Source organism: Nomascus leucogenys, chromosome 21 (genome assembly GCF_006542625.1).
Source record: "Nomascus leucogenys isolate Asia chromosome 21, Asia_NLE_v1, whole genome shotgun sequence".
Taxonomy (NCBI): Eukaryota; Metazoa; Chordata; class Mammalia; order Primates; family Hylobatidae; genus Nomascus; species Nomascus leucogenys.
In genome coordinates this window covers 54,307,260-54,326,014 of record NC_044401.1, presented here as the reverse complement: position 1 = coordinate 54,326,014, position 18,755 = coordinate 54,307,260, and the positions used below count along the sequence as shown (strand labels likewise).

At 48.7% G+C, this 18,755-nt stretch overlaps 1 protein-coding gene across 1 annotated transcript in view; it reads left to right on the top strand.

Moving 5' to 3' along the window:
• Nucleotides 1-18,755, top strand: part of SLC6A11 (solute carrier family 6 member 11) — a 123,295-nt gene that overhangs the window by 101,962 nt on the left and 2,578 nt on the right. The window contains exons 9-13 of the mRNA XM_030801849.1: nucleotides 6,595-6,707; nucleotides 9,803-9,940; nucleotides 13,744-13,846; nucleotides 14,653-14,753; nucleotides 15,613-15,783. Of these exons, the coding sequence (XP_030657709.1) occupies nucleotides 6,595-6,707; nucleotides 9,803-9,940; nucleotides 13,744-13,846; nucleotides 14,653-14,753; nucleotides 15,613-15,783 (626 nt within the window). The remainder of the gene's footprint in view (nucleotides 1-6,594; nucleotides 6,708-9,802; nucleotides 9,941-13,743; nucleotides 13,847-14,652; nucleotides 14,754-15,612; nucleotides 15,784-18,755) is intronic.

Below are 18,755 nucleotides of genomic sequence, written 5' to 3'. Positions count from 1 at the left end.
AGTGGCATTTTTGCTACCCCCATTTTACAGATGGGAAAACTGAGGCTCAGGGATGTGAGGTCACTTAACTAAGGACACACAGGCTGGAAGCAAGACAGCTGGAACTTAATCCAGGCCATCTGGCTATCAAACTCATGTACTTCCCACTCCATCCCACTGTGGCCGGGGCACCTAGCCCTTCACAAAACACCTTTGCATCTTCCTCACGTTCAACCACAGGAAGCCCTGCGAGGAGGGATCATTGCCTTCTCAACAGTAGCATTGCTTTCTGTGAGAATCCATGTCCTCCTCTGTAAAGTGCACACCCCGAAACTCCCTCGCAGTGTTGCATGAGACAGAGTATCCACAGCACTGTTGCTCATTTTATCATTGCTTCTGTTTTGGAGAGGAGTCCCAGAGAGGAGTAATAGGAAGAAAAAAAGGCAACTAAAATTAAATTTTGGACATTTTCTTATTCAGTTGAAAGAATCCTCATTGCAGAAAAACAGAGAAACATTAACAGAAGAAAAAAAATTCAAATCCAACGCAACACCTTGGGGTTATCCCGCTAGGATTTTTCATACGTATGTAGCTACAAGCGTGGTGATCAAAACTGGATCATATTATCCTTGGCATTATGTAGGCTGAGTTCTTCCGTTTATAATAAAGCATGAGGAGCTTACCCCTCGTAAAAATAGATTGCTATCATTGAGTTGTGTGATATTCCATTGAATTGATACACTGGAATTGACTTTCTCTGTCCCACTTGTCAGGCCGTAAGATGGTTGTTTTTTCATATACTACCTCATGAAATGCTCCTGGCACCTCTGCAACATAGGTTTTACCAGGGCCTCCACTCGGGGCTGTGCAGACTATGCCCTGCACAACTCCAGCAGGCACTATTCACACAGCAGTCCTAGCTTTTACAGTGCCTATTACAGACGAGGACCTTGTAGCTGAGAAAGATGAAGTGGTTCATCCAAGAGCATATAGTCCATAAGCAGTGCAGCCTGGATCTGGTCTCTTCTGCCTTGCTTTTTTGTGTTGCTGTTGGCATCAAGCAGGAAAGCCTGCTCTGTGACCCTGGTTGGGGGTGTGGATCACACCAAGACCCTTTTTAGGAGTCTGCCAATTGGAGAAAATGTAAGTTACAGCTGAATATGTAGTCACCTCATCTTTCTCAGAAGGACCTGGGCTCACTTGCTGAGGCATGATTTTTGGAAAATACTTAATTAGATGCCAGAACACTCAGTGGGATGTCCCAGAATACCTTGGAGACTGAGCCAGGGAGACAGAATGTACTTCTTGCAGGGTTCAGATTTTCTTCTGTTCTAAGCCTAGTGCCTGAGATTTGCTGACCTTCCCTGCATGCCCTGCATCTGTCTCTCTGATGCTGTTACACTCAGGATGCTCTCTCCTAGGGGAATGATTTTACACAGCTTATAGTTGGGTCTTACTTCTTTATCCAGCCTCATAATCTCTTAACTGGAGTATGTGGTCCATTTGTATTTTGTACTGATTGATGTGGTTAGGTCCTGAGGTCTGTTTTAGGGCAGAAAATGTCAGAATAATAATCAGAAGTGGGAAGTATCAGTTGTGTGGTGGAAGTGCAAAGTGATATGTTATTAACTTGAATATGTTATGTATAGTCTTGGTCCAATTGCTTAGAGAAAAACAATAAGAGGTAGAGCTAAAAAGCTAGCAGGTGAAACAAAATTGAAAATTAAAAATATTTATTAACGCAAAAGAATGCATGAAAGTGCCACAGAGTAAAACTAAACAAAATAAGCAAACAAAAACGGAAAACCAAAAAGAAAACAAATACAAAATAGTAGACTTAAATCCAACCATATTAATACTTATATTAAATTTAAATGGACCAGATACACTAATTAAAAGGCAGAGATTATCAGACCAGTTTTTTTAAAAAAAGACTCAACTATAAAATGTCTAAAAGAGACACACTGTAAAGACACAGATAAAGTATAAAAGAATGGGAAAAGATATACCATTCAAACAATAAACATAAGAAAACTGGCTTGACTATATAAGTGTTGGACAAAGTAAACTTCAAGTCAAAAAATATTAGCAGAGATAAAGAGGAACACCTCATATTGATAAAAGGGGCAATTCATTGTGAAGACATAACAGTCCTAATGAGTTTGTACCTGAAAGCAGAGATTTGTTATATAGGGAGCTAAAACTGATAGAACTAGAGGGGAAAATAGACAAATCCACAAGCATAGTTGGAGATTTTAACACCCCTCTCTAACTAATGATAGAACAATTATATGAAATGTCAATAAAGACATAGAGATCTGAATAATACTATCAACCACAATGACTTCATTGATATTTATTAAACAGTGCACTCAGTACCTGCAGAGCACAATTCTTTTCCAGTGGACGTGGAACATTCACCAAGATAGACCATATACTATGCCACAAAACAAGCATCAGTGTATTTCAAGAAATTGAAATCCATTAATATAATGCACCATGTTAATAGATCTAACAAAAAAACATAAGATTAGCTTCATCGATGCTTAAAAAGCCTTTAACAAGATTTAACACCCATTTACAATATAAAATAATCAAGAAAATAGAAATTGAGGAGTACTTTTTGAAGTGATGTATGTGTGTAAAAGTTTTTAAAAAGCAGATATCTATAGTATCTACCCATTATGTGAAAAAAGAAGGGGAGATGAGAAAATATGTCTACTCATTTGTGCAAAAAAAATACAGAAAGGATTAACTAGAAACAAACAAGAATGGTTACCTTCAGGGGTTGTTGGAAAAGGGGTGGAAAGAAGGGTGGAATGGGAATGAGGGAAGAAGGATGAGAAGGAAGCAGTGCTTCTCTGAATATATCATTTTTTTATTAGCTCTGAGTCTTGGTAATATTTCACATACCACTCAAAATAAACAATGTTTTTTGTAGTGGAACTCTAAATGGAATACAAACAGTAACAAATGAACCTAACTGTACTACAAATGAAAAATGTCACCATGCTGAAGGGAATGGGGAAGGAAAAACTAACCTATGTAACTTTGAGAAACAGCATCTTAACTGGATATTTTAAGGCTAAAGACAAAAATAACTGTACTGTGCTCCAGTTAGTACAGAGGTAGCAATTCCACAGCTGTTGTAAGTGTGTATATTAGGATTGAACAAATAGGTAAATATTTTATAGATAATTAGTCAGATTTTTCACTAAGAAGGAAGTTATAAATAAGGAAAGGAGAGATGCTAGAATGTCTTTTATTGGAATTGGAAGTATCAGTATATTAAAATTCATGGTTTTCATCTATGTACAGATAGATATAGAAATATTCATGTGTATATGCATGGATAAATATACATATATTTCCTATCTTTGTGTGCTGAGAGGGCCTGAAAGCAATAATACTCCACAGTTGTGAGCACATCTAGGGCTCAGATCTTGGTTTCTAAACACTATTCTTCAATTAAAAAAAAAAACAAAAAACAGGGCTCCTTGGCAAAGCAGTTGATTTCAGGGCTAGGGCAACACAAGGTGAAGCTAGAACATTTTTGTGATGCCAAAAAATAAGGAAGTGCTCAGAAGAAAAGGTTGGAGGCATGTCAAAAAGCCATAGAAATCAACCTGAAGGAACTCCCAGTGGTTAAAACTAAAATAACTTGAACAGCAAAATATATAATGATAGTATTGGATTGTAACCCATAGAATAAACTACCCAGGAGTCCATACTCACATATATAAATAATCGAATAAATAAATGGTGTGAAAGGACAGCTATTCCTTGGAGAAGAATTATAATTAATAAATACAGAAGGAATGGCCGGGTGCAGTGGCTCACACTTGTAATCTCAGCACTTTGGGAGGCCAAGGCAGGCGGATCACGAGGTCAGGAGATCGAGACCACGGTGAAACCCCGTCTCTACTAAAAATACAAAAAAATTAGCTGGGCGTGGTGGTGGGCGCCTGTAGTCCCAGCTACTCGGAGAGGCTGAGGCAGGAGAATGGCGTGAACCTGGGAGGCGGAGCTCGCAGTGAGCCGAGATCGCGCCACTGCACTCCAGCCTGGGCGACAGAGCGAGACTCCGTCAAGAAAGAAAGAAAGAAAGAGAGAAAGAAGGAAGGAAGGAAAGGAAGGAAGGAAGGAAGGAAGGAAGGAAGGAAGGAAGGAAGGAAGGAAGGAAGGAAAGAAAGAAAGAAAAGAGAAATATCAAATCACCATTAGGCAAACACCATTGTAATCATGGTTGCAGGCAAGACCCATCAATGGATACTAAAATCAGTAGGTAAAAGTTGGAGTAGAAACAGGATATTTTCATAATCTCAAAATATTTCCTCCTGCAGGAGCGTTAACAATTACAAAGAGAAAAAGAGTAATGTTATAGTGGAGAAACCTAGCAGACAACAGTTTAACCTTAACCTTAAGTGATCAAGGTAAACATCACCAGTAATAATATCGATTGACATGTACCCCCTGATATAATACACCAGAAAGAATATAACATCACTGCTGTGGTTTTCTAGCCAAAAGATGCACAACCTCAGCATAAGTCATGAGGAAACATCAGACCAACCCACATCAAGAGACATTCTGCAAAACAACAACCAGAACTCATCAAAAATGTTGAATTTAGGAAAGACCAAAAAAAGACTAAGGGACTGCCACAGACTGTAGAAGACTAAAGAAATACAACCACTAACCACTAAATGCAATGTGGAGTTCTGAATTAAATGTTGGAACAGAAAAAAAAGGGGCAAAAGGAGAAAAACTGGCAGAATATGAATAAGATCTGTGGCTTAATTAATGGTATTATACCAATAATAATTTACCAGTTATTAAATGTTGAAAGTGTTCCCCTAAAATCAGAAACAAAGCAAGGATGTATGCTGTCTCTGCCTCTATACCATATGGCAATGAAGTTCCTAGAGAGTGCAATAAGGCAAGAACAAGAAAAATAATTAAAGGGAAGAATAAAAATTTTCTTGATAAACATACTGACTGAGTCAGAAATCCTAAGGAACCTACAAAAAATGTAACAAGTGAATTAGTGACGTCAAAGGACAAAATAAATAAAATATATTGTACTTCTTTACATGCTAGCGGGAAACAATTGGAAAGTTTTTAACTTCTGCTCTTCACAAGACACCATTGAGAAAATGAAAAGGCAAGCCACAGACTAGGAGAAAATATTTGTAATAACTCCTCTGATAAAGGATTTACATCCTAAACATATAAAGAACTCTCACAATCAAATAAAAAGGAAACAACCTAATGAAAAAAAATGGACCAAAAAATCAAGCCATCACTTCACAAAAGAAGACATATGAACAGACAATAAACGTGAAGATACTCGATGTCATTAGCTATCAGGGAAATGCAAATGAAAACTATGATATAACATCTCACTCCCACTGTAATCACACATCTTAAAAGACTGACAATATCAAGTGTTGGCAAGGATGTGGACCCACTGGAAATTGGAAACATTGCTGATAGGACTGTAAAATGGCATAGCTACTTTGAAAATCAGTTTGGAATTTCTTAAAACGTTAAACATATGATTGCCATATGACCCAGCAATTCCACTTCTAGGTAGAATAGGCAAAAGTAATCCGAGGACAAAGAAAAAAAATTGAATTGATGGTTGCCCAAAGTGAAGATGAGGAACGGAGGCGAAGAGACAGCAGAGAGGCCCAAGGGGCCAGTGGCAGTGTTCTATAGCTTGATTGCCATGGCTTGATTGTCATGTTGGTTATCTGGGTGTATACACTTTTTAAAAGTTCATTAAACTATTGTGTGTCAATTATACCTTAATGAAGCTGCTCTTTAAAGTAAAAAATCAGATTTCATGTCTATTAAGCATTTACCTGCTTCAGTGCTTTCCATTTATTGTGTCATCTCACTGAATTCTCAAAACCACTTTTTTTAGGTAGGACTTTATTATCCCCATATTTCAGCTAAGAAAACAGATTTGAGCCCAGGCCGCCTGGCTACAGAGCCTGTCCTCTTGACCACTGTGCCACAGGGCTAGACTCTCAGGTATCTGTCTGCTGACATTGATAAAGTTCATCCCAAGGACACGTTAACCCAGCCCTCTATGTGCAGCAAATAAAACAAGGGAGGGACCTGGAAACGAGACTGGAAACCAAAGGAAGAGGCTGCCAGGGTGGAATAGCGTTTCTCCAGCCTAGACCCGACCTACCTACACCACAACCACTGGGTGCCTGGTCCTTCCCTCCCCCTGGGCAGACAGAGTCAGAATCGCTGAGTGGGCCTGAGAATCTGAATTTTAACAAGAAACTGCACCTTGCCCCTTGAGAACAGTAGAGACATGTCCAGAGGAAGGTCCATGGATCAGTCCAACCTAAGCTTGAATCCTGACCCTTCTAAGGCCCTTGTTTACCTCTTTCTGCCTCAACTTGCTCATCTGCAAAATGGGCATCAGAATAGCACCAACCGCATGGGGTGGCTGGGAAACAGAAGTGATTTGAGTGAGAGGCAGGCACGGTGCCTGGTGCAGAGTGCCAGAGGCACTCAGTAAACGCTGGATTAAAATAGCAATGGTATGAGGGATGGGACTCCACCCAGTGGCTTTCTCTCTCTCCCTTGCTTCAGGCCCCGGCCTGGCCTTTATTGCATACCCCAAGGCGGTCACCATGATGCCTCTCTCCCCACTGTGGGCCACCTTGTTCTTCATGATGCTCATCTTCCTGGGCCTGGACAGCCAGGTAAGGGGCCATGGGGAGGGGGATCCCAGGTGGGAGGGGAGCCTGGGCCAGGAGGCCAGTCGCCACCCTCAGGAGTGGCTCCCCAGGTGCAGCCACTCCCACCTGGCCCTGGCATCAGGGCCCTGCCTACCATCCCCCATTCCACCCTCCACTTCCCTCCAAGCAACCCTTGCACCCCCCATTCACCACGTGGGCTCCACACTTACCCACAAATGTCTGTTCCGGCCCCTCTAAGCCTTCCCAAACACTGTTTTCCTTACTGGAATTCCCAACTCTCAATTCACGTTTAGAAAAATTTGCTAAATACTTCCCTTCTGCTCAACCACTCCTGCCAACAGCACTGCCTGGCACAGCAGAAGACAGTCTCAGAGAGTGAGTCCCACAGTATGCATATCCCTGTCCCAACCCAATCACTGAGGACATGGACACATAGAAAAGCACCTCTTCTTCCTCCATCTCTGTCCTGGATGCCACCACCAGCTCTGCCCCACCACCGCCTGCCTGCCTCTGTGCTCGGCCCTCCCTAGAGGCCCCTTGCCGACCTCCCTCTGCTTGGCAGCCTCCTTTCCTGGCGAGGAAGGTAGACCTGGAGCTAGTAACTCACCCGTGCACTCAGTTTCCCTTTGTTGCTACACAGCGTGCAGGCGCTCACTTCCTGCACTGAGCACACTCCAGACTCCCATCCCAGGTCCCCGGCCTCTTTCCCAGACCATTCCCCCATCAGTCCCTGAAACCCACCCTTTGCCTGCTGCTCCTCACAGCTGTTTTCCCTAGGAGCTCTGGAGAACTTACCCCAGCCACAGCCTCCCCGTCTCGGAGACTGGGGTCTCTTGGCCAACCAGTGCTGTGCTGTGCAGGGGGCTCTGCAGGCAAAGCAGTCAGACCCCCTGGGCCCCCAGGTGAAGTGGGGAGACACACCCAGCCCAGCCTGTGGGAGTGCCACCCTCACCCATGACCTTGTGCCAGTTGAGTCCCTTGGCACCCAAGCCCCATGGCCAGTATGTCTGTCAAGCCGGCCGAGTCCAATTTCTTCCCCTGATGGGTTTCCCAGAAGCTGCTAAGCCAAATCACCGGGTGTTTCTGCTGATAATCTTCCCTTATTGTTGCTGTTGCAGGCAGAGGCCTTGGAGGGATTGGCAGCTTATGCGTGACAGGCCAGGCCTGTCTGGCAGAGGGAGGCAGGGCCTGGGGCCTCAGCTTGGCAAGTCCCTGGGCTGAGCTAAGCCAGCACTTGGGCCTGGGGGCCCGAGGTCTGGTACAAAAAGTGGTGGCCACTCTGCCTACCCCCATGCATGCTGCCCTTGCTGTGTGCCTTGGATACATTCTCAGTTCATTGTCACAGTAACCACACGGGCTGGGGGCTCCTTTCATTACCTCCATTTTATAGAAGAAGAAACTGAGGTTCAGAGATACTGAGTGACTTGCTTGGTCGTGCACCCGAGCCCGTCTGCCTCTTGGCCTACACACTGCGGGTGTCTCGTCAGTTTCAATCCTGGATAAACAACCTCCCTTGCATCCCATCCTCTTCCCTAGGACCTGGAGAAAGAATAGAGCCAGCCCTTGCTGCTGAGGCAGAGCAGCTGCGAGGCCACAGCCTGGGCTTGAGTCCCAGCCCCATGACTTGCCAGCTGTGTACCTTGGGCTAGTCACCTCGCCTCTCTGTGCCTCATTCCCTTTGTCTGCACAAGGAGTATTGAAACACCTTTTCTGAGGAGGCAGAGGTGAATCAGAAATGATTTGGAGCCGATAAATGGCTCCAGGGAAGGGGCGCTTCCCAACAAGGTGGCTGGCAAAAGAACCCTTGACTCCTCCCTCCCTCCCTCAAGGCAGGGCAGTGGGGTGGGTAAAGTCCAGCTCTGGAGCAAGATCACCTCGTTCAAATCCAGACTTTGCCACTTATCACCTGTGTGATCTTGGGTAAATTGTGTACTCCCTCCTCTGTGCTTCTGTGTCTTCATTTACAAAATGAGAATAATAGTAGTACAGACCATGTAGAGACTACATAAATTAATGTACGCTAACTGCCTAAAACAGAGCCTGGCACATCGCAGGTATGATGTGTTTATTATTATTCCTGTTATTATTATTAATTTAGCAAACATTTCTTGAGCCTCTCCCTCCTCTGTGCCAGGGGCCCTGAGCTAGACACAGGAAATAGACAGATGACAATAATGTGGCCCCTTCCCTCCAGGATCCCACCTGCTTGTAAGGAGACAGATATAAGCAGGCAAGGGCCCCCAGGGTGAGGGGTGTGCCCAGGGCAGAGGAGAGGGATGGGCTGTCCTGAGTGGGGGACGAGAGTGATCAGGAAAAGGTTCATGCAGATCTGCCCCCAGTGCCATGAGAACCAGGTGAGGGGGCGGTGGGTATCTTAGGATATTCAGGCTGGCTGTTAATGGGTGGGTAGGAACTGGGCAGATACCTTGTACCTGGCCTTGTGCTTAGCACGCAGGATACAGATGCTTAGTGGCTCAAACTCGGCCATTGACGCCTGCGTTGTTTGGCTGGGGCCCAAAGACACCCAGCAGAGACAAAGAGCTGGAAGTTGGCTCACCTCTGATTGCCCTCCACCCAGCAGAGGGGCCTCATCTGCCAAAAACAAAGGGCAGGGAAGTATCCCAACCCCGGACGCCACAGAGACAGACCAGAGCCTGCTATCAGCAGAGCGCGTAACTCCCACTACAGGCACAGAAATCCCAGCCTTGCCTCAAGGGCAGGCGCTGGTCTCATTTAAGTTGTCCACCTCAGCACAGAGCCCAGCACGTAGGCATGTGACAGGCAGCATGCGGGAGAAGGAGGAGTACTAGATTTGGAGTCTGAAGACCCCAGCTCAAGTCCTGACTGCCACGTCTTTGCTGAATAATCTTGGGCAGGTCACTCCCCACCTCTGAGTCTCAGCATCCTCATCTGTTAAATGGGCATGACTGGAGCTCCACTAGTGCTGGGATTACTGTTATCCTCAGGCCCCTCGTCTGCATCAATGGGTGTGGGAATGAAGGAAGCCCAGGGTTCAGGCCTGCTGCGCTTGCCCAGAGCCTGGGCCACCAGGAGCGGCCTTGTCCTTGAGTTTCACACCATCATATCTCCCCATCCAGTTTGTGTGTGTGGAAAGCCTGGTGACCGCCGTGGTGGACATGTACCCCAAGGTCTTCCGGAGGGGTTACCGGCGGGAGCTGCTCATCCTAGCCTTGTCTGTTATCTCCTATTTTCTGGGCCTCGTGATGTTAACAGAGGTGAGTGGCACGGTTTGGGCTGCACGGGGTGAAGTGGGTGTGTGACGTCAACTCCCAGCTCTATAAGTGACCAGCTATGTGACCCGGGTCAGGTCTAGTGCCCTCTGCCACTCGGTTTATGCTTCCTCCTAGCGGGTCATGGTGAGGATCTAATGGAAGTTCTCATCAAGCCCTCAGCACAGTGTCTTCATGTGCAAGTGCTCAGCTAAAGGCCGCTGCTGTTATTCACAGAGGGGAGTCACACTCACCAGGGGAACGCTGGGTTGATCTGTCATGGTGAGCACACGGACGCCTAGGCCATCCCTAAGAATAACTTCTGGGTGAAGCAACAACGTCAGCTACTGGCCCCTACAGCAGTTACCTATGAGTGGTCTCATGTTCAAAGCAGGCTTTTCTGGGCATCTCTGAGAATAGGCTCCCATGATGATATTGGCACCTTCGGGCACCGTGTGCGCCAGCCTGGGACTTCTATGTGTGCCCCTCTTCTCATTGTCCCTGCTGGGCCTGCAGGTTAGGAGAGGTTCTCCATGACCTCCAAATTAAGACCATCTGATAAAACCATATTTTTCTACCCCACCTCCCATAGCCATCCTGTCAAATAAATACCTTCTTACGACATGGGAAGGTAACATTAGGTATTTTTCTCCCCATATGCACAAAATTAATTAATTTAAAAAGAAAAAAAAGAACTGTTGCCTAGAAACAAGAAGAGGTTTTGTAAGAAACATGGAAAGAAATGAGGGAACTCAGAATCAGTAAAAGCAGCTGATGTAATATTGAGGTCAGGCTAGAAAGCATTTGGGTTCATGCCACCTTGTTGCGTCTACTCATCCCCCCCACTTTCCAACTCATATGCTGCCTCCTCCTGGAAGCCTTCTTAGCTTGCCTTCCCTCATTCATGCCCCCAGCCCCTAGCACTTTGTTTGCAGCTCAGTTCAGTCTCTTCTTCCCCATTAACATGATCTATGGTCCACCTGTTAACCTGTCTCCCCCCACCAGACCTCAGGGGCTGTGAGAACAGGAGCCAGCCCTCATTTGGCTTCATGCCCTCAGAGCCAATTCAGCACCTGGCATGGGGTGGGTGCTCAGTGCACAGTGGCTGGCATCCTTACCTTGCCCAGTCATTGTCACATTAATGAGAGTGATAATCAGTGTTGGAGCAAATAAATGGTATGACGCTTCCCAGTTTCCACCTCACCTCTCCCCACTCGGAGAAACTGGCGCTGCAGTAAGCAGGGCCTCATTAAGCATTGATTAATTAGAGTCTCTCGTCACAGTCTTGTCACATACAAATTGGGGGGTTAGCCTGATGCGTTAAAGAGGCTAACGGACAGAATTCCCAGAGGAGCAGATGTTGGCACGGGCATCAGCTGCTTGGAGAAGGCAGATAGTGGAGGGTGCTTCTTGAACTGCCTGCCCCAGGTGCCCCCAGCTCACTGAGTCTTTGATACCCAACCTGTGACTGAAGCCTCACATCTGCCCAAGGGGTGTTTCATGGCCCCCAGAGGCCATCAGGGAGCCAGCACCACAGTCACCCAAGACTGTTAATCAGCAGGCACTTGGGCTTCACATGCCAACCCTCCACCTTCTTGATCTGTGATCAATTGCAGTGGAGAAGTTCAAATTGCCAAATGGGCCATGCCACCTTGGCCTTCATGGTAATTGCTGGAAGGAACTTTCCCTCACTTATACACATTTAAAGCTCAGCTCTAAGAAAAATAGGCCACAAACTTCTTTTCTTCCACCAAGGCAGTGTGATGAGTGGTTGAGAGTATGGGCTTCGCAGACAGATGACCTGGGTTCAATCCTCAGCCCTTGACTAGCTGGCTGGATGACCTGCAGCAGGTGTTGTCGCTGCTCCGTGCCTCAGTTTCCCCATGTGAACAGTGGAGATAACACTAGTGCCTGCCTTGTAATTGCACCATGAAGGACCAACTGGATTAAGACACAGGAAGCGGTTTAACACAGCCTGCTACTTGCTGAATGCTGCATTAAGGTTTCTTTGTTCCTTTGTAAAGTATGATGTTCATGGGAGGAGAGCAACTGGAGGTGGGGGCGGGTCTCAGGTATTAACTCAGAAAGTCAAGCCCTGTATTCCACAGAGAGGTGCCTCAGACCTGCTCCTGACCCCCACAGACCTGAATATTCACTGTAGTTGTCACAGATGGGAGAACCCAAGCCAAGCATGGCCCGCTGAGAGATCCATTTTGTTTCGTCCTCACTGTGTTTTTTAAAAAGACGAAGTTGCCAACAATTAAAACAGAAAAATTTCCCAAACAAATCTGCATTTCTGGTGTCTTCCATAAAATCTGCAGATCTGGCCTCACAGCTGCATTCCCCAGCAACTGCCCTCCAGAGGTGTGTAGCTAGATGGGGCCCATACTCTCCAGTTAGCCATGGTCCCCACCACTCCCTGGTACCAAACCCACCCCCCTTTTCTGGTATCATCTGTCTGGCCTTGTGGGCATTGAGATGTTTCTCCCTGTCTAGATGAAGACATGAAGGAGTCTCATGGTGTGTGGTCTGTGAGTGACAGGAGGAGGCCCAGGGCACCCTGGGAGCACAGAGGGGAAGCAGAACTCCAAGGAAGTCCCCATGGCAGAAGCACAGGAGGCTCTCCAGGTTTCATTCCAGCCCCCTAATGCACTGTCCTGGTATTCAGACTACCCCACCCCACCTGATCCTTCCTACCTCTTTGACACTTTTATTTCCCCTGCGTTTGATTGCATCCTCTAAGGACCCTCATTGTATTGTAAAGATTTTATTTAGAGACCCCCGCTCTCCCTACATCTGTGGCTGGTGTCCTCTCTCCTCCCCTCCCTCCTAGAAAACCTTCCCAGATTACCTTGGTCAGCTGAGCTCACACATTCTAGGACGTCACTAAACTCAGTCGTCACGGATTTGTATGCTACAGAGCTGGCCTGTGGTCATTTCTTCATCCCATGAAGATGGACCACATACCTCCTGCGTGCCAAGCCCTGGGCCAGAAACTGGGATCCAGCACTGGACAAAGCCAGTTGGACTCCCTCCCCCATGGAGATCACACTCCACAGGATTTAACTTACATTTATCACCCCCTACTGTGCGCCAGCCCCACTCCCCTCTTGTTTTAATTGTGAGTCCACAAAACATGCTATGAAGGCCCAAAGAAAGAATGAGGCCATCAGAAAGGGCTTCCTGAAGGAGGTGGCATTTGATCTGAGCTTTGAAGGAACTTACCGGGTGAAAGGGAATAGCATGTGTAGAGGCACAGAGGTGAGGCTGTCCCTTGGTCTGTCCAGGAGGGGCTGTGGGAAGGGAGATGAGGCCAATGAGGAGGGCAGCAGCCGTGACTGGCAGGCTGAAAGGAGCCAAAGGGTCACTTTAAACTACCACGTTTGGTTGGATTTGCACGTTTCAGAGAAAGGTTCCTCTGAAAGCTGGCATGCAGACGGATTGGAAAGGGTGAGGCTGGAGGCAGGGAGGCCAGTCAGGAGGCTGTTATAGCCATCCAGGGAGGGGTGCTGAGCCTCCCCCATCTCGATTTTCTGTGTAGTCTCTGGCCCTTGGGAAGCTGGAAAGTGAGGGGCTGAGACAAGACAAACCATCTGCGGTCCCAGCAGCCCCCAAAGGACAGGGAATTAGGGGGCACCCAGATGGGAGGGTGCAATTTTCAAACTGGGAAGACTAGGGAGAAACAGATTCCTGGCAGTGGTAGCCACAGAGCAGAGAGAGGGACCTTCCTGAGGCCAGATGGCTGACCCTGCTCTCCCGTGTGTCCGTTCACCTCCCATCCGTCTGTGTGTCTGTTCCCCGACCTGCAGGGTGGCATGTACATCTTCCAGCTCTTTGACTCCTATGCTGCCAGTGGGATGTGCCTTCTCTTCGTGGCCATCTTTGAGTGCATCTGCATCGGCTGGGTGTATGGTGAGTAGCAGCCAAGCCCGTCCACACCCCAGCTGCCCACCAGGTGCCCAGGATCCTGGTGCTTGGACTCTGGTTGGCTCTGGTTCTCTGTGGCTTATCTTGGTCTATGCTGGCCTCTTCTTTCTCTTCAGGGATTCCTTGGCCTTTTCCCACTGTTGGTAGACCTTCTGCTTTCACATCCTGCAGCACAGGAAGGGGTTCAGGGCTCAGGCACTATGATCTTGGGCCAGTTCTTCCCCTGAGGCTCAGTTTTCCCCTTTGTAAAATAACAGTAGTCATGTCTCCAAGTGGGAGAAAGTGTAGTCGAGCAGCAGCCTGCATGGTGCCTGGCCTTCCATAGACAACCACCTCAGGTCCTCCTGCTCCCCAAGCCCAAAAAGTGGGTGAGGGTTGCTGGGCTCAGTGATGGTCACTCCTGCCATGACTGTGGCTTGGGAGTGGATGCCTCTGCAGGCCCCTGCTCTGTAGCAGCCCTGCCAGGCTCCTGCCTTCGAAATCCTCATCCCCACCCCTGATTGCCTTGCCTCCAAAGGGATCACCTTCTGCCTTTCTCCCAGAAATTCATCATTTCCTGGGCCTGAGGCCAGGAGAGCTGTCTCCAGTAGTGGGCCAGCATCCCTCCTGCTGCTCTTTATTCTGAAACCTCACACATGTAACATCTTGGTCGTTATTTAAGCAGTACAAAGGTTCCTGCAGCAGTTTTTCTGTCTCAGGCTGGAGAAAGCAAACACTCCTAGCCATTCCTCTGACTCATGTACAAAACTTCTCTGGGGTGTGTATGTTCCCCTCTGATTTATTCCGGACAGGAAGCAACCGGTTCTATGATAACATTGAAGACATGATTGGCTACCGGCCACCGTCGCTCATTAAGTGGTGCTGGAAGATCATGACCCCTGGGATCTGCGCGGTAAGGGCCCCACCAGGAGCCACCTCCAGCCATCTACCCACCCATCTACCCCCCAACCCACGTTTCCACTCCGTAGCCCCCAGCCTGGCCAAGGCTGGACCTGAGGGGGCTGATGTCCCCTGGTTCAGGCCACCTTGCAAAGCTGCACCCATGGGCACAGGCTCTGGGCTTAGCCAAGCAGTGGCCTCATTGGGATCCCAGTGTTGCTGTGTGACCAGGAGCACAGCGCTTCCCTTCTCAGGACCTCAGCTTCTGCATACGCAAATGAGGCACTGGATCCGCTTCAGAGGGCCGAGGACTATGTGGGGACCAAAGACCTGTCCCCATCTTGTTAACCATGAAGGCAGCAGAGCCGAGGGTGACAGTGGGGCTCATGCTCTGCCTGAGACCGGACCACAGTGGGGCCTTTGTGAGCAGACATTTAATTAAAAAGCACCCAATCCCTCCTTATCCATTTCTTGGCACTGGAAGTAACTCAGCATCTTCACAGACTGTGGTAGTTCTGAGAAGCAACTTTGAAACCAGTCCCGAGGAGTAACTAGAAAAAATAAAAATTCCTAACTGGGCAGAGGCCGGGGAAGAGGCTCCTGGGGGTGGGGAGAGGTCCTCACAGCCCAGCAAGGTCCCAGGACCCAGGGCCACATTCCCTGAGCATCTGTTGCCTGTGGAATGGGGCTCCAGCCTGCTGTGCCTCAAGCTCACTGTGGTCTTGGCAGGGCCTCACTTTTCACGGCTGTGAAACAGGGCCAGCCTCCTTCCCTGCCAGCCTCCGGCTAGTCTGTGCCTGGGCCTCAGACCCCTCATGGCCTAGCAGGGCTGAGGGCCCGTCCCCCAGGCACCTGCCCCCATCTCTCTGCAGGGGATCTTCATCTTCTTCTTGATCAAGTACAAGCCGCTTAAGTACAACAACATCTACACCTACCCAGCCTGGGGTTATGGCATTGGCTGGCTCATGGCCCTGTCCTCCATGCTCTGCATCCCGCTCTGGATCTGCATCACAGTGTGGAAGACGGATGGGACGCTGCCCGAGGTGAGACCACCCCAGGAGGGCTGGTGCGTGTGGGCAGGGTTCGCGCCTTGGGTCCCAGTTTCCTCATCTGCACGGTGCGCGATGACAGCCTGTGCCCACCTGCCTCAAGGGGACGCTGTGGGAAACTCCTCTCTGGCCAATGCTCATCATCATGGTTGTGCCCAAGGTGTCTCTGTGAGGTCTTTTGGCTGAGCCAGTTTCTAGTAGCCCAGCCTCTGTCTTCCTGTCTGTAAAATGGGATAACCGCATTACCTAACTTACAGAGGCTGTGAGAACTCAGTGAGTTCATACAGGAAAAGCCCTGGGACCCAGACCTGGACCAGAGGGTAACAAGTGTTAGCGCTATTTTGTGAATCCCAATCATTCTGACGTGTCACTGTGCCAGGGCTGTCTACCTGCTGTATGTCCTGCCATCCTCAGAGCAAACTGGGGCGATAGGCATCATTTTCTGCAGTTAGCAGGTAGAGGAAACAGGTTCAGAGAAATCAGGTCACTTGCCTGAGGTCACACAGCCAACAGCAGATCACATTGTTAAAGACAATTTCATCAAAGTAGATTTTAGATATCCTAAAATTAACCCATTTCAGCCATACAATTACACAATTTTTAGTAATGTTCCACATTGTGCAGTCATTGTCATGAATCCATTTTAGAATACTTTCATCATCCTAATAAGAGTCCTCATGCCCATTCACTGTTAACCCCTGTTCCACCCCCAGACAACCACAGATCTACTCTGTCTCTGTGGATTTGCCTACCCTGGATGTTTCCTCTCACTGGAGTCCTACAGTGTGTGGTCCTTTGTCAGCAACTGAATCGTTACCGAGCCCATCTTACTCCAGAGCGGCACTCCCTATTCACTCTCCTTCCCTACCGCTGGCAGCCCGATGGTTTGAATGGGTTTCTGCTTATTTAGTAAACATCACAGGGTGTTTGTTGTGTGCCAGACGCTGTGCTAAGCAGTTTACAAATACTAAGCCATTTAATCCGCATAGCAATCCTGGGGGGTGGAGATGCGTTTTGTCTCCGTGGATGAGGAAACTGAAGTACCGAGAAGTGAAGCAACTTGCCCAAGGGCACACAGCTTCTGAAGGATAAGCAGAGATTCCGGCATGTATGGTCCTGTCCCCTGAGTTTCACTGCCTCACCTTCCTCTGCTGGACCGGTTGCACTCCACCGTGCGGCCCTGTCTCTGCTCCAGGGCCACACCCCAAAGACTGCAGGAGTTGAACTTGGCCACCCAGGAGGCGATGGGGAGTGAGGGTATGCAGAGCCAGAATGCAAGCTCCAGCTCAGAGTCAGCTGCACCCAGCCCACCTGCCTGCCCATCGAGGGGCCTGGGCTCCAGAAATAGTCATGCATCCAGCCAGAAGGAGCCAGCCACTAAGGAAGGTCTCTTTCTCAAGCCTGCTCATGCCCCAGAGCAAGTCAGGCTCCTTGGCACCTGCAGGGAATGTAGGTCAAGGGCAGTTGGTTAATTCTGATCTCAGGCCAAACATGTCCAGAGGGAAGCTGACGTGGGGCCTTAAAACCTTGACCACTGGAAGACCCCTACCCAAACTTCCAGATGGCCTTTTGGAGTTCAGAAATGCCTGGTGTTGCCTGCTAAATCCTCCAGAGATCATCTCAGGCCTGGTGTGGGGGTGGGGGGGGAAAGCAGGGGAGGGAGCCTTCTTTCCTAAGTCCCCTCCATCTCCCTGAGCTCACACACCTGCCAACATGGACAGCAGGGTTTATTAAAGAGGGAATTCTTTGGAGGTGTCAGACCCAGTTTCCAGGCCTTCCTTACCAAGAGTCCTTGTGCCAGGTAGTCCACCACCCGAGCCTCAGTTCCCACAAAGATGCTGCTGGGGGATGGGAAGGATCTAGAGGGAAAAATGAGGACAGAGTTGCCTCAGAGACGTGCTCTGAGGATGCGTCCTACTGATAGAAGGTAACATGGTGGCTGCTCAACTAATCTGATCCTTATACTAACCCCGGAAGTCAGGTACCATTATTATCCCCCTTTACAGATGAGGAAACTGAAGCACAGGGGGTTAAGCTTCTTGCCCTTGTTAAATGGTAGAGCCCGAACACAAACCCAGGCACCTGGCTTTGGAACCCGTGCTGTAGCCCCAGATCTGTGCCAGAGCCTGGCCCAGTGCCTGGCACACAGGAGGCACCTATTAATCGCACAGGTGAGTCTGCCTGTTAATCCTACCTGGACAGTGTGCCACAGCAGGCACAGCAGGATCTGAAAGAGAACATAGAACCTCGATCCTGAGAAACCAGCCACCCAAAAGACTTTGCAACCTTCTTTGGGAAATGGTTTATGCCCAGAAAGGGCCCCCCAAATCCTAGCCTGGAGTCTTCTCCCAGGAAACCTGGGGAGTGCGGATGAAGCCGAGGGATAGGGGCCTGAGGCAGGGCCACATCTGGCCTGAGGGGCAGGGCTGTGGGGCAGAAGTCTGCATCCGTCAGAGCCAGCCAGCTGGTGTTGGCTGCTTTGCAAGGCAGCCTGAGGCTGTGAGCCTTGGGCTTTGTGATAATGCCTCTACTTTTGGACACAGCTGGAGGAACACCCAACACACATTACACCTTCCCCCACATGATGGCACCCCTTCCATGGGGAGTGCACCCAGGTATCCAGCAATTGTCCTGTAAACAGCCCTGGAGATGCATTACCACCCAGCAATTCACACCCCAGCTTCTCAGTGTCCCCGGGAGCAGGCACCAGGCAGTGGACCCTGATGACAGCTCTGAGTCCCAGCCACCTTTCCTAGCCAAGTGCGAGGCTAAGCACTTTCCATAGCCTCTCCTTACTCTTGACCTAATGCCAGGAGTAGGGACCTCTACGGTCCCCATTTTTCATAGGAGGAAACTGAGACCCAGGGAGGTTGTTAATCATCCAGGACAGAGCTGTAAGAGGCAAACTGGGGCCCGGACCTTGCTCTGAGAATTCTCCAGCACCCAGGTGTCCCCCGTGTGCTTGG